This window comes from Polypterus senegalus, chromosome 6 (assembly GCF_016835505.1).
Source record: "Polypterus senegalus isolate Bchr_013 chromosome 6, ASM1683550v1, whole genome shotgun sequence".
Classification (NCBI taxonomy): domain Eukaryota; kingdom Metazoa; phylum Chordata; class Cladistia; order Polypteriformes; family Polypteridae; genus Polypterus; species Polypterus senegalus.
The window spans coordinates 10,024,607-10,039,534 of NC_053159.1; the positions used below are offsets into that span (position 1 = coordinate 10,024,607).

The window sequence follows — 14,928 nt, forward strand, 5'->3', positions numbered from 1 at the left end:
CCGCGATCGAGGAGGGATTACTGTATATCGAACAATTATTATAAAAGTAAAGCTGAATAAATCGGACTCTGCAGCTGCATGAATAAAAAGTAAAGTACAACTTCCGGTTAGCGGAAATAGATCAAAAGTTAATAGAAATCAACGATTTGTACCTCATACTTGTATGCAAAATTTGGTTGACCGAAGTGATCACGTTATTATGTTTACATACATACACATACACAGACATAGACACACAGACATAATTCCAAAAAAAGGTATTTTCTGACTCAGGGAGGTCTAAGAATTCAAGATCCATCAAAATCTTATTAATCAAATTTTTGGATGATTCCAATAACTTTCCCTATACTTCGTATACAAGAAAATAAAACATGGTATGTTTGGACTCATTGAGGTCTGTAATATTGAGATCCATCAATATCTCAAAATCGAATTTTTGGATGATTCCAATACTTTCCCTATACTTCGTAAACGAGAAAGTAAAACATGGTATTTTTGGACTCAGGAGGTCTAAAACGTTGAGATTCATTTCTAAATCAGATTTTGACTTCCAATACTTTCTCGATGAGTGTAGGGGCTTTTTGGACTCGGGGAGGTCTAAAACATCGAGATTCATCAAAATCTCAAAATTGAATTTTTGGATGATTCCAATACTTTCCCTATACGAGAAAATAAAAATGGTATTTTCAGACTCGGGAGAAAATATTGAGATTCATCAAAATCTCTAAATCAAATTTTGGGTCCTTTCTCGTAGTGTAGGGACTTTTGGACTCAGGGAAGTCTAAACGAAGATTCATCAAATCTCTAAATCAAATTTTTGGACGATTCCAATTCTTTCCATTTGTACTTTCTCGTATACGAAGTGTAGGGACTTTTTGGACTCAGGGAAGTCTAAAACGTCAAGATTCATCAAAATCAAATTTTTGGATGATTCCAATACTTTCCCTATACTTTGTATACCAGAAAGTGAAAAAGCCTGTCTACTGCCATGGATCTTAATCTTGCTTTACCACGCGTACATATCAGCCTATGTTGTGAAGGGATGATAATGATGTCAACCACAGAAGTGGTTGAAAAATTTCAGTGGCCTGTAAATTATTTCCCTTTTGCATATAATATGCCGCATTCAAATGGTACAAAATGCAATTTAGATGTGGAGGTAAGCAACATAGCAAAAGCAACTCCATCAGGTCCTCTATGTGGCTTTCTTCTGTGAATGGTGGACCAATCAGAGAATGAGATGTTGTAATAAGTAGGATCCCGTTAGGGAAGGGACTTGTATAATGCACAAACAAATCAGAGCGCGATTCGAGTCTGCATTTTCACCTTTCTATATTGCAATGGCAAGCTGGCCTTTTCAAAAGCACCCAGCTCTGGAGTGCCTTTTCAAATGTCCTTTTAAACAAAATTCTAGAAATATGGACGTAGCCTAAATGGTGGACATATTGTGTTTGGGGGTGCCTAAAATGTGTAAATCCATTGAAAATGCAAAGTAGAAACATTGTCCCTCTTGTTTACTTTTCGTATATTGTGGCTCCGAGGCTAAAGATCTGCGCAGGTATCTGGAAGGTTGCTGGTTGAAATCCCACTACTGCCAGAAGTGATCCCAGTCTGCTAGGTCCATAAGCAAGGCCCTCAATATGAAAACTACTCCAGGGATGCAGTGTGATGGCTGACCCTACGCTCTCACCTCCAAATGTGAAAAGACAATATCCTCTTGGGGATTAACAAAGTATATAAAAAAAAAATTACAGATAATATACATACGTAGAGAATGAATAAAATATGAAGTTGGTCTTTATTATTTTTTATTATTGCCATTCACAGGAAATAGCTTGGCTTGTTAAGCATGACACCCTTCCAAGCTTTTCTCTTTATCTAAGCTGGTCTCCCTGAAAACTGAAATCTTACTTAATAGAAGGAACCAAAGCCAATTATTTTTCAGGACTTACTCAAAGAATGGCAGATGAGCCAGCTGGCAATAAAATCTGCACCAATTAAAAAGAAATAAATAAATAAAATCAAAAGGAAACCTGGCAGACGTGTTTGCGCAGAAACTCCCTTTCTTGAATGTGTGCCGATAGAGAAAGTTTAAGAAAGCCGAGGAGGTTGTATAGATAGAATTACACGGAGTAAGGGGTGGGGGTGGCAGGGGCTGTAATCTGTACGGAGGGCGCAATAACAAATTGGCACAGTAATTTCATGGGGTCATTTTTGTTCCGAGTAACCACATGCCAAACATGAATTCACTTTTGCTACTTGATATTCACACTTAAGCAGGACGATAGGATTTCTGCTTTATTTTGAGTCGTCCAAAATGAAAGCATGTAATGGCATTTGGTTTCAGCACCGTGACGCTAATGTTGTCACAGCCAAACAAATCTCACTAGCAGAGTTGTCAGAGAAGGTAAAAACGTGAGTGGCTCGAATGGCCTTCATTATACAATAAAATTTATTTTTCTATAGCCCAAAATCACACAAGAAGTGTTGCAATGGGCTTAAACAGGCCCTGCCTTTTGACAGCCCCCCAGCCTTGACTGTCTATGAAGACAAAGAAAAACTCTGAGGAAAAAAAAAACCCTTGTAGGGGAAAAAATGGAAGGAACCTTGGGAGAGGCATTTCAAAGAGAGACCCCTTTCCAGGTAGGTTGGGTGTGCAGTGGGTATCAAAAAAGGGGCTCAATACAATACAGTACACAGAACACAAAACAGAACAAATCCTCAATACAAAACAATAGTACAATAGGAATATTACTAGTGCAGAGCAGAATTCAACAGCAGATGATATCCCATAATATGATTTGGATTTGTTCAGAGTCCTGGAGACCTCAGCCATCAAGCTGCTTCCCCCTATTGGCCATTCCACAGCCGAGTCAGTGCTGGCCAAGCCAATCTGATTAAAGGACCCCTCTACCTGACAATTCTTGCGATCCTCCATCAGAGATGACTTTACCTTTGGCAGGCAAAACCACTTGGCAGGAGGGCAGTGGCACCAAGCGCCACATTTGAGAACTAAGAAGAGAAACAGAATAGGTGAGTTAGTAACAAATTCTAACTATCACGTTACTTATGTTTTAGTGCTAATGACTAACAACTGAGATGCAGTCTGTACAGTTAATCAGCAGCTCTAGTCAGGGTGTGCTAAACTGAAGTAGTGAGTCTTGAGCCGGGATTTGAAAGCTGAGACCGAAGGGGCATCTCTTATAGTAGCAGGCAGACCAGTCCACAGTTTAGGGGCCCTGTAACTAAAAGCTTGATCTACCCAATATTAATCCTTGGGATCCTAAGCAGACCGGCATCTTGAGATTTTAATGTGCGCTCTGGTTTGTAACTCGTGATAAATTCAGACAAGTAAGCCGGACTTTGGCCATTTAAGGCTTTATATGTTAAAAGGAGGATTTTGAAATGTGCCCTAAACTTAACCGGTAGCCAGTGTAAGGATTTAAGAACTGGAGTTATGTGTTCGTATTTTCTTGTTCTTATAATTCTTGCAGCAGCATTTTGAATTAACTGGAAGTTGTATAAAGAACAGTTTGAACATCCAGTGAACACAGCATTGCAGTAGTCAACTTCATAAGACATCCGTCCACTTTCTAACCGACTTCTACATTCCCAGGAACCTGTGCCAATCTGAGGAACATTGGGTGTCAATCCAGGACAGGATGCCCACCTGTTCATATAGGCCTTAAACTCACCAAAACACCAGGTGTAGTTAGAGACACCCATTTAAAGCAGCACTGCTTAAATTTCCCACAACTCCCAGCAGCCCCAGTAGTATTAGATAGATACTTTATTAATCCCAAGGTGAAATTCACATACTACAGCAGCAGCACATCAGAATGACAGAGGTTGCTTTGAATTACACGCTGTCTTTAAAAAGGAGCCAAAAAGACAAGGTGATCGCGATCATCCATGTCTATTAGTTTCTATGCATCACACACACACAATTGAATTATAACTATAACCATCATAGGTTACGCTTTCTATCTGAATGTATGTGTTTGTCCTGTGCCTGCTTGTTTGTGCGATTTCATTATGGTTGGACGCATCCTTGTCTGAGATGCGCTCCCAATCGCACTAAATCTTCACACTACGAATGGAACCTGGTAGGACAAAACTGAACATTTCATTCAGAGGGCTGGCTGTTCACAGGGGGCTTTCATTCCACACACCGTCACCATCTGCACCTGCTGGACTGGACTGAGTTTTATTGTGTTAATTGTTTACCGTGTAGTGCCCTGCGTTTCATTCGGTTTCACTTTTGCAGTGCTTGTAAACAATTGTCATCTGTGGGAATTGGAACGGGCTTTTGCATAGTCATTGTTTATTTAATAATAATTTTCTTTCCTTTATTATTTGCTTAATATATACTTTATTATATCTTTATTATTTATCGAGTCTCTTTATCAGTGTTTGTGTGTGTGACGGACAGCCGGGTCCCATGCCCGGTCGGGACGCCCCTGCTACATATGTTCCGGGGGAGCCATCATGGACAGCTCATTACCTCCCCCGGGACGCTAGGTGGCAGCCTCCTGGCCAATGTTCATTTCCCACTCTCCCACGTGGCTCCCTGGGACATGGAGTCCTCTACAGCCTGGTTGGGAGAGGGGGTGGCCGCTAGGGGGTGCTGCCACGACTCAAGAGCCTGGCTGGATGAATCTTCAGCCCCACCCGGAGGTGCAATTAGGACCAGGTGGTCAAGCACCTGGAACACTTCCGGTGGCGTATAAACGAGCCAGCCTCCACCACTGGGTAGCCAGAATCGGGAGGAAGAGGACGAGGTTGCCTGGGAGGAGTGGTGGTACCAGAGAGGGAAGAGTATTGCTTGTGCTTTGGGACTGTGTTTGGGCTGTGTGGCACGGGGAAGACGTGTCACACAGCTGAAGAAAAATAAAAGCCCGTGTGTTTTTGTACACATGCCTCTGCGTGGTCTGTGACGAGTCGGGCGCTATATAGCGCCTTTTACACGGGTCATACCTGGGTGTGTTCTGGGGGGACCCCGTAATAAAATAAACAAATCACCATCTTCGAATGGTACGAATCTTAGCATCCTCACAACTGCTACACGGTATCCCAACATTCACGGGTCACGGGAGTAAATTTCAGAGGCCAAATGGAGTGCATTCTGTGCGTTTCATTTTCCTCCTGTATGTTTCAAACACAAGTCAAACCTACAGTATATGGCCAAGTGGTTGGGCTTAAGTGTGTACAACAGCAACAACACTTATTTATATAGCACATTTTCATACAAGAAAAAATGTAGCTCAAAGTGCTTTACAAAATGAAGAATAGAAAAATAGAAGACACAAAAATACAAATAAGTCGACATTAATTAACATAGAATAAGTACATGTATCCTTTGATAGACTGGCACCTTGAATAAATGTGTTTCTACCATTTTACCATTTGAAAGGCTATGGTTTATGACAGCGGTCCCCAACTCCAGTCCTGGAGGGCACCAGTGGCTGCAGCTTTTCATTCTACCCCTTTTCATATTTAGTGACCTGTTGACTTGGCACATATTGTTCAACCTCTTAAGTGAAAATGTCCCTTGTAGCAGAGAAACGAAATAAGTGTTAGCCCAGTAGGATTGTGCCACGTGGACTTGCCTTCTGCTGGGTTTTTACTTGTGGATTTTATGTCCCTCTTTCTAACCCTTTATGCTGGTTTTCCTCACCCAGGAAACAGACCAATGAGAGTATCAGCGTCAGGACCCTGTGTCATGACCCCTACCTTCCCTTGGAAAACATGAAAGTGCCAAATTATACAAGAAACGAGTGCCGCATGGTGCAGCAGCAGACTGACAAGGGAATATATTACGTCTGTGGGTGTGTCGAAGAACACGAATGCAATGATGTGCTCATCTTTGAGAAGAACTTCAATGGTAAGAGACCTGCTTTAAGTCAGTGGTTCCCATTAAATCCCATGGCCATGGGAATTTATTCCAACTGAATTCACAATCGGTGCATCATTTTTTACCACGCTTATAATAATAATAATAATAATAATTAGTTTTCATACACTCAAGGACCACTTTACAATTCAATACAAGACAGTAGAAATTACATACATGAAGAATAATACTCATTAAAGAGATATGTTTTTAGCAGATGTTTGAAATGAATAATAGATTTTTCCATTCGAAGGCTGAGAGGGAGAAAATTCCAAATTTTAGGGGCTATCACTCTGAAAGCTCTCCCACCCATACACTGTGTGCACAATTATTAGGCAAGTGAGTATTTTGACCATATCATCATTTTTAATGCGTATATTCCAACTCCAAGCTGTATTAACTTGAATGCTTATTGGATTTAAGCACGTCAGGTGATGTGTATTTGTGTAATGAGGGAGGGTGTGGCCTAAGGAGATCAACACCCTATATCAAGGTGTGCAGAATTATTAGGCAGCTAGTTTTCCTCAGGCAAAATGGGCCAAAAAGAGATTTAACTGACTCTGAAAAGTCAAAAATTGTAAAAAGTCTTTCAGAGGGATGCAGCACTTTTGGAATTGCTAAGATATTGGTGTGTGATCACAGAACCATCAAACATTTTGTTGCAAATAGTCAACAGGGTCGCAAGAAACGTGTTGAGAACAAAAGACGCAAATTAGCTGCCAAAGATTTGAGAAGAATCAAACGTGAAGCTACCAGGAACCCATTATCCTCCAGTACTTTCATATTCCAGAGCTGCAACCTACCTGGAGTGCCCAGAAGTACAAGGTGTTCAGTGCTCAAAGACATGGCCAAGGTAAGGAGGGCTGAAACCCAACCACCACTGAACAAGAAACATAAGTTGAAACGTCAAAACTGGGCCAAGAAATATCTGAAGACAGATTTTTTTCAAAGGTTTTATGGACCGATGAGATGAGAGTGACTCTTGATGGACCAGATGGATGGACCTGTGGATCAGTAATGGGCACAGAGCTCCACTCCAACGTGGAGGTGGGGTACTGGTATGAGCTGGTATTTTTAAAGATGAGCTAGTTGGACCTTTTGCATTGAAGATGAACTCAAAATCAACTCCCAAACCTACTGCCAGTTTTTCGAGACACTTTCTTCAAACAGTGATACAGGTAAAAGACCATGATTTTTATGCAGGCCAATGCTCCATCACTTGCATCGAAGTTCTCCACTGCGTGGCCAGCCAGTAAAGGCCTTAAAGATGAAGGAATAATGACATGGCCCCCCTTCCTCATCTGACCTAAACCCTATCGAGAACTTGTGGGCACTTCTTAAACGCTAGATTTACGGGGGAGAAAAACAATACACCTCTCTGAAGAGTGTCTGGGAGGCTGTAGTCACTGCTCCACAAAAGCTGATCGTCAACAGATCAAGAAACTGACAGACTCCATGAATGGAAAGGCTTATGACTGTTATTGGAAAGAAGGGTGGCTATATTGGTCATTGATTGATTGATTGATTTTTTTTGAAATGTCAGAGATGTTTATTTGTAAATTTTGAGGTGTTTGTTTATTATTCTCACTATAACAGATGAAAATAAACAAGTGAGATGGGAAAATTTTCATTTTTCCTTTAGTTGCATAATAAATCTGCACACTAATAGTTGCCTAATAATTGTGTGCACATATGTATTCCCCTGATGATGTTCACACTCACATTTCCGTTGTGAAACATTCAGGTTTCAGGTTTATTAACATTTTGGATTGACTGATAGCACTGTGTTTGTTCCATATTAAAATTAATCCTCAAAAATACAACTTGCCTAATAATTCTGCACTCCCTGTAGTTATTAACCTGTATTTAGGTACAGTGAGTAAGTGAAGTATATTAACTTCACCCGTTTGTTGTCTGGTACAAATCACGTAATCGATATTTAACCCACTTCCTGTTGTTCAAATGACTTGAAAATTTGCACACTTACTCACTTCTGATGACAATACATGAATCAATAATCCGTTTCACTAATTGATCAATTCATCCATGTCAAGGGTGGCAAACTCCAGTCCTGGAGAGCCGTAGTGGTTGCAGGTTTTCATTCTTACCATCTTCTTAATTAGTGACCAGTTTTTGCTGCTGATTACTTGTTTTAATTCACTTGACTCAGGCCTCATAGTTTTTCTTTTTCTTTAATTAGCAGCCAAACAATAATGAGACACAAAACAAGCCACCTCATGACCAGCACCCCTGTGCCCATCACACAATGGTTTAAAATTAGAGAAAGGTGATGGTCTTGGTAAGGTTGATCTCTCCTGTCACCAAAACATTTTGACATTGGTGCTCTTAGAAAGAACAGAAAAACAACAATTTTCGAAATGGGTGCTGTGGAAGAATGAGAGCAGTAAGAAGCCACAGAATTAAATAACGGGTTTAATTAACAGCAAGAATTAGCTTCTCATTAATAAGGTGATTGGAATGAAATTGGTGGAGTCTGAAGCCCAAGTTTAGCTGGTTATCTGTTAGCTTGTTTCACATCTCATTTCTGCTTGGCTGTCAGTTAATGAAGAAAGGAATCAATTCAAAGGGCTGAACTCTTCTAAAGTGATGGGGAAAAAGTTAAGTAGCAATAAAAACTGGGCACTGATTAGGAAAAGGGTTAGAATGAAAACCTGCAGCCACTGTGGTACTCCAGGCCTGGAGTTCACCACCCCGATCCACGTTAATTAAGAAATGAAATTTTCATATGAAGAATAGTTGAAGATTTCACCAATAGATGGTGCTAGTAATAGATAGAAATATTAAAGGAAGCTTTAAAATATTGATTACAAAATTATACTAAAACAACTAGACAACAAACCCAAGACTAAAAATATGAATATATATATATATATATATATATATAAAAGATACTTATAAAAGCCACACTTATATTAAGTTAAAAACAGTGCTAAAAAGTAAAAAATAAGTTTCTCATACATCATTTGTAAAATAAAAGCGTGAGCGCTTTTCACCAATCAACATTTAAAAAAGCGCCCATGCTTTTATTATTTTTTGTGTGATGTATGAGAGACTTATTTTTTACTTGTTAGTACACTTTTTAACTTAATATAAGCATGGCTGGGTGGCACGGTGGCGCAGTGGTAACGCTGCTGCCTGCAGTTAGGAGATCCGGGTTTGCTTCCCAGGTCCTCCCTGCATGGAGTTTTCATGTTCTCCCCGTGTCTGCGTGGGTTTCCTCCCACAGTCCAAAGACATGCAGGTTAGGTGCATTGGCGATCCTAAATTGGCCCTAGTGTGTGCTTGGTGAGTGGGTGTGTGCCCTGCGGTAAGCTGGCACCCTGCTTGGGGTTTGTTTCGTGCCTTGCGCCCTGTGTTGGTTGGGATTGGCTCCAGCAGACCCCCCATGACCCTGTGGTTAGGATATAGCGGGATGGATGGATAAGCATGGTTTTTAAAAAGTATTTTTTTCTATATATATTTAATGTTGTCATTGTTTAGGAACTGTTCAGAAGAGCGGACATCTCCATGTTGGCATTATAAAACTAATGTGATTGAGGGCTAATTTATAAATAAAGTGTAGTGATCTACATTGTTTTTTTTTTTTTAATTGATTTATTGTAGGATTTGCAAGACTACAGAGTGAAGAAGTCATTCCTGTTGCAGTGATCAGCCTGCTTCCTCCTATTTTGTTGACTGTCATGGCTACAATGGCGTTTTATTTGTACCGCACTCGTCAGCAAAGGAAGGAGCCCAAAGACTGGCCACCCAAACAGTGTCAAAGCCAAGCGTTACGCCTTCTAGAGAATCGAGAACCTGCAGAATTTGAAGGGAAAATGTCCGTTATAACAGACGATGGCCACTCAGACATTTCTTCCACATGTGCCAACAATATCAATCATAACACGGAACTTCTGCCAATCGAGCTTGAAGTAATGGTAGGGAAAGGACGGTTTGCTGAAGTTTGGAGGGCCAGGCTCAACCACAATGCTTCAGGCCAATACGAGACAGTGGCCGTCAAAATATTCCCTCCGGAGGAATACTTGTCTTGGAAGAGCGAGCGGAAAATCTTCTCTGATGCAAACCTGAAACATGAGAGTGTTCTACAATTCCTGACTGCGGAAGAAAGGGGAATGGGTTCGCAGAAGCAATACTGGCTTATTACCGCCTATCACAGCTTGGGCAACTTGCAAGAATATTTGACCTCTCATGTTCTAAGCTGGACAGAACTCTGCTTAATGGCCAGTTCCCTGGTGAACGGCGTAGCTCATCTACACAGCGACTATACTGTGTGTGGAACACCCAAAATAGCAATCGCCCATCGTGATATCAAAAGCTCCAACATCGTAGTCAAGAGCACGACAGAATGTGTCCTGTGTGACTTTGGGCTAGCACTTCGACTGGATCCTTCACTTACCGCAAATGATTTTGCCAACAGTGGGCAGGTTAGTGTTACAAGGTATACATACGTTCTAGCAACCGGAAATATCATTTAGAGCAGGGGTCCCCAACCTTTTCCCCCCTCCCCGAGAGCTACTTTTACAAAATAAAAATGGCCGACAGCTACTTATGTTTTCTAACGTTTATTCTTATCGCTTATTTCAACCCAAACAAACTGAATAAGTTTGTCTTGCCTGAACATTTACAAAATGTTGGTGTCCACAACTCACATTTTCCATTAAAACGTCACAAAAAAATATTTAGTTCACCTGCGAGTGCATTTTGTTTGTCTGTATGCATTTTCTAGTGTATCTCACAACATTGAATTAAAACATGAATGCTGTCAAAACTAAACAATGCAATTCCAAACACACAGATAGTCCTTATTCATTTGTCATTTTGTCACATGTCACTATTTATTCACAGGTCCCGTTTCATGTGTGATGTGTTTTTTAGTTAGTCAGATGACTGGCACTGAGGTGTCTGGTGGAGTGGAGCCCCCTTAGGTTCACTCTTCTGGAGTCATTTCAATGTCCGTCTCTCAGTCTTGATCTGAACTTTGACTTCATGACATTCACGTCAGACTCACAGAGGGATGGAGACCCAAACAAAGCAGACATTTTCAGAGCTGCTTGGTGAAGATTCTTCTAGTTATCTGGCTCTACTAAGCTCCAGAAATGCTGAGAATGCTGTTGAGGCTTTAACTGCACATTATTTTGAAGGTTTACTAATATATAATATATAAAATCCAATATCTGCCTGTCTGTCCGCTTTAAACGAGAGAATAACTTCACGAATTTAGATCAGACTTTTTCCTATAATTTGCTTACTATAATTTATGTCTGTCTGCTTTTCACGAGAGAACTTCTTAACGGATTTAGATTGGTCTTTTTCCTATAATTTGCTTACTATAATTTATGTCTGTCTGCTTTTCACGAGAGAACTTCTTAACGGATTTAGATTGTTTTTTTTCCTATAAGTTGCTTACTATAATTTATATTTGTCTGTCTGTCGGTCTGCTTTTTTACGAGAGAACTACTTTACAGATTTAGATCGGGTTTCTTCCTATAATTTCTTTGTACATTCCGGTCGATTTTGCGACTTCTCTCAACATGCTAAGTATTATAGTTTGGTCGCATAAGCGATATATTCGCAGTAATCCGAGAGAGAGGCTGTGTGCCTTGGGAGTGGCGGGGCCCTACTCACACACACACCAGCCTTGGAGCGTACCTTACATCCACTTAGCTAGCAAATGAGAGAAATACTTCACGGATTTAGATCGGGCTTTTTCCTATAATTTGCTTACTATAATTTATCTTTGTCTGCTTTTCATGAGAGAACTACTTCACGGATTTAGATCGGGTTTTTTTATTTCTTTCTATAATTTCCTTGAACATTCCGGTTGATTTTACGACTTCTCTCATTTCGCTATGTATCGTAGTTCTCGTAGAATCCATGAAACACGCAGCGGACCACGGGGATCGGGGCCTTCCTCACTCACTCGCCAGGTTCGGGGCGTGTTCCCTAACTCCGCTTAGCTAGCGAACGAGAGAACAATCGAATTCAACTTTGTTTGATATTTAAAATAAAGTGTTACTTAGGTCTTGATGAGTCCGAGTCCGGATATTCTCTCAAGTGTATGCCACATTGAAAAGATAGATGGCAATTCAGGTTGTGGATCATGATTTTGTGTTAAAAGGATCGTGATATGATTTTTTTTGGAAAGATCGCTCACCCTTGATCTGAGTAATCACGTTTTCAAATTGATGTAGGATTCATTAACCCTTTGGCGAACTACTTGGAAAGGGGTGGAGAGCTACCGGTGGCTCGTGCACGACGTGTTGGAGACCCCTGATTTTGAGTGAACAGGATACCTCATGACTACACTCAGGAGAAAGAAAGAAAGAAATCGGAAAATCAATAAATTAATGTGGTAGTTGTGTTTAAAACCATGTACAGTTACTGAAATGACAAAGGATATGATGCGTAAACCTAGAAACTTTTCAGTCCGGGTAAATGTGTTGTCAAACTTTTAGTAAACATTCATCAAAAACCCCACGATACCCATCTCTACGCCGGTACATTTCTCTATGTTATGTTTCACTACATGCCGTGTTCTAAGTTACTTCACAAAGTACAAAGACCAAAAACACATTTGGTTAGCAGGGAATTTCAGAATGTTAAATGGGGCAGACATTGTCAGAGGACTGCGGAGAGGTTCATTAACCAGGAGAATCAAGCATAGACAAAAGACCAAAAAGGCTAGGCAGGGGCCGGGACTAAGAGTGGGCAGTATGGGGCACAAATACAGTTTTTAATTCTAGTGTGGTGTGTAACAGTTTCAGTAGATAGAAGTGTATCATATACATTTCAGACCGAAACATTTTTTGAACAAATAACAAATGTACAGGGAGATTCACTCGTAAAAGGCCCTAAATATTCTGTACTAAGTCTTGATAGGACGAAGCAATCTGAATGAAACAACGTGCAATGTGCTCCTCGGTATACGGAGCTTCGAACAAGCCAGGATGCCCCTACACCAGAGCGATGATAGCCGTCGCAACCTTTAAACTCCGTTTGCAACTTCTGGGTGCCTACCGCCCGCACCCCTTCACTTGGTCACGATGGTGATGTACAGTATTGAGCAGCGCGTCTTCAAGGTGCAAACCTATTGGGTCACCGATTCATTTAAGAGATGTGAGAATCAACTGCATGATCGTGAGTTAACGGAAGGTTATTTCCAGCAACGTGTCACACATCGGCAAGGAGCATGGCAGAAATGGAGTCCTTCTTCGGCAACAGGGTCATTTCAAAGGGGCTTTGGCTACCACAGTCGCCGGATCTGACACAACCAGTCAATCAATCAACATTTATTTATATAGCACATATTCATACAAAAAATGTAGCTCAAAGTGCTTTACAAAATGAATAGAAAAAATAGAAGACACAATAAAAAATAAACATAAGTCAACATTAATTAACATAGAATAAGAGTAAGGTCCGATGGCCAGGGTGGACAGAAAAACAAAAAAAACTCCAAGAGCTGGAGAAAAAATAAAAATAAATAAATAAAATACAACCAGACTTCTTCCTTTGGGGTCTGCTCAAAGGAAACATCTATCGGAACAAGCCTGACACCGTGGAAGATTTGAAGGAAAACATCCAATGTGAAATTGCTGCTCTTCCCCCTGAGAAACGCTTGCAGATCAAAGCGTGTCTGGCAGAAAACGGAAACCACTTCCAGCATCGCATGTCATGCAATCGATTACACACACGTCAAGGTATAGAGCGGATTTGTTTGGTTCAGATTGTTTCATCCTAACGGAAGTCACAACACAATATTCGGGGTCTCTTTCGAGTGAATCTCCCTGCACTACCAATGAACTGTCCATGCCGGTGCCATCCTCTTATCCATTGAAACACTTGTTGATGCTCTGCTACTTAAACAGATTTGGTAGTGTTAAACCTCTCTTGAGCCAATAAGAACAGAGTGGTACGGCCAAGTATACACAATACGAGAAACGGTTTCTTCCTGCCTGCATCGACTAAGCCAGGAGTCCTCAATCCCAGTCCTGGAGGGCCGCAGTGGCTGCAGGTTTTTGATGCAACCCAGCTGCTTCATTAGAAAGCAATTTTTGCCAATAATTAAATTTCATGGCTTTTTAGTGCTTTAATTCTGCTATGTCAGCTTATTTCTCATATCTTAGATTTTCTTTCCCTTTCTAAGGATATCATCCAAATGATTTGAAGGCTAAAATGGAGGAGTACTTCTCAGTCCTTCACTTTTTTCTCTTCACTTTCATTCCAAGTATTTATTTAAACCTAATAGTGCATAATAAATACACACAGAGGTGTAAATGGTAACGAGCTAAATGGAGAAATGCTGGTCTCTTTTGTCATTTGCATATTATTGCTAATTAGGAGCAATTAAAAACCAAGAATAGAGCTGTTTAAGAATAAAATAAGCAATGAGGGTTCAAAATCTTAACGAGCGAGACTACTAAAGTGAAGAATAAGGGCTTCTTATTAAGCCATTGGGTTGGACCAAAAACATGCAGCCCTCCAGGACCGTGATTGAGGACCCCTGGACTAAGCAATCAGAATGAACCGCACAGCACTCTGGGTAATACTGTTAATGTGTGTTAGTTATTGCACACAGTTCACATACAAGTCCATACGCAAAGACACTTACACATCAACAGAAAATTACATTTCCCGTTTCCTTTTTCATGTGCAATTTGGCATGTTTTATTCCGTACATTTATTTAAAATGTGTTTGCAAGTTTTCCACTTACCCATAACCAGAATAACAACATTATAAACAGCCTGAACAGATCAACTGGCATACAGCTCACTCCTAAACTGAGACGACAAGATTCAGAAATGTACAAGTTGATATCAATTATTTAGAACAATAAGTAGTATACTTAATACATGGTTATCATACAAGTATGTTCAAACAAGAAATTACTAACAAAAAAATGAATGTTACAAAATGTGTGGATCAACCCTTATAATTAAGGTGGTTCCTGTGCCTACCATCACATGACCTTTGAAAATTTTAGAAAATGTTTATTTCGGTCGTAACATTTAGG

The 14,928-nt window shown here is 40.4% G+C and overlaps 1 protein-coding gene across 1 annotated transcript in view; it reads left to right on the top strand.

Moving 5' to 3' along the window:
- tgfbr2l (transforming growth factor beta receptor-like) overlaps positions 1–14,928 on the top strand; it is a 73,775-nt gene that overhangs the window by 51,947 nt on the left and 6,900 nt on the right. Inside the window, exons 3-4 of the mRNA XM_039755375.1 lie at positions 5,682–5,884; positions 9,518–10,338. Of these exons, the coding sequence (XP_039611309.1) occupies positions 5,682–5,884; positions 9,518–10,338 (1,024 nt within the window). The remainder of the gene's footprint in view (positions 1–5,681; positions 5,885–9,517; positions 10,339–14,928) is intronic.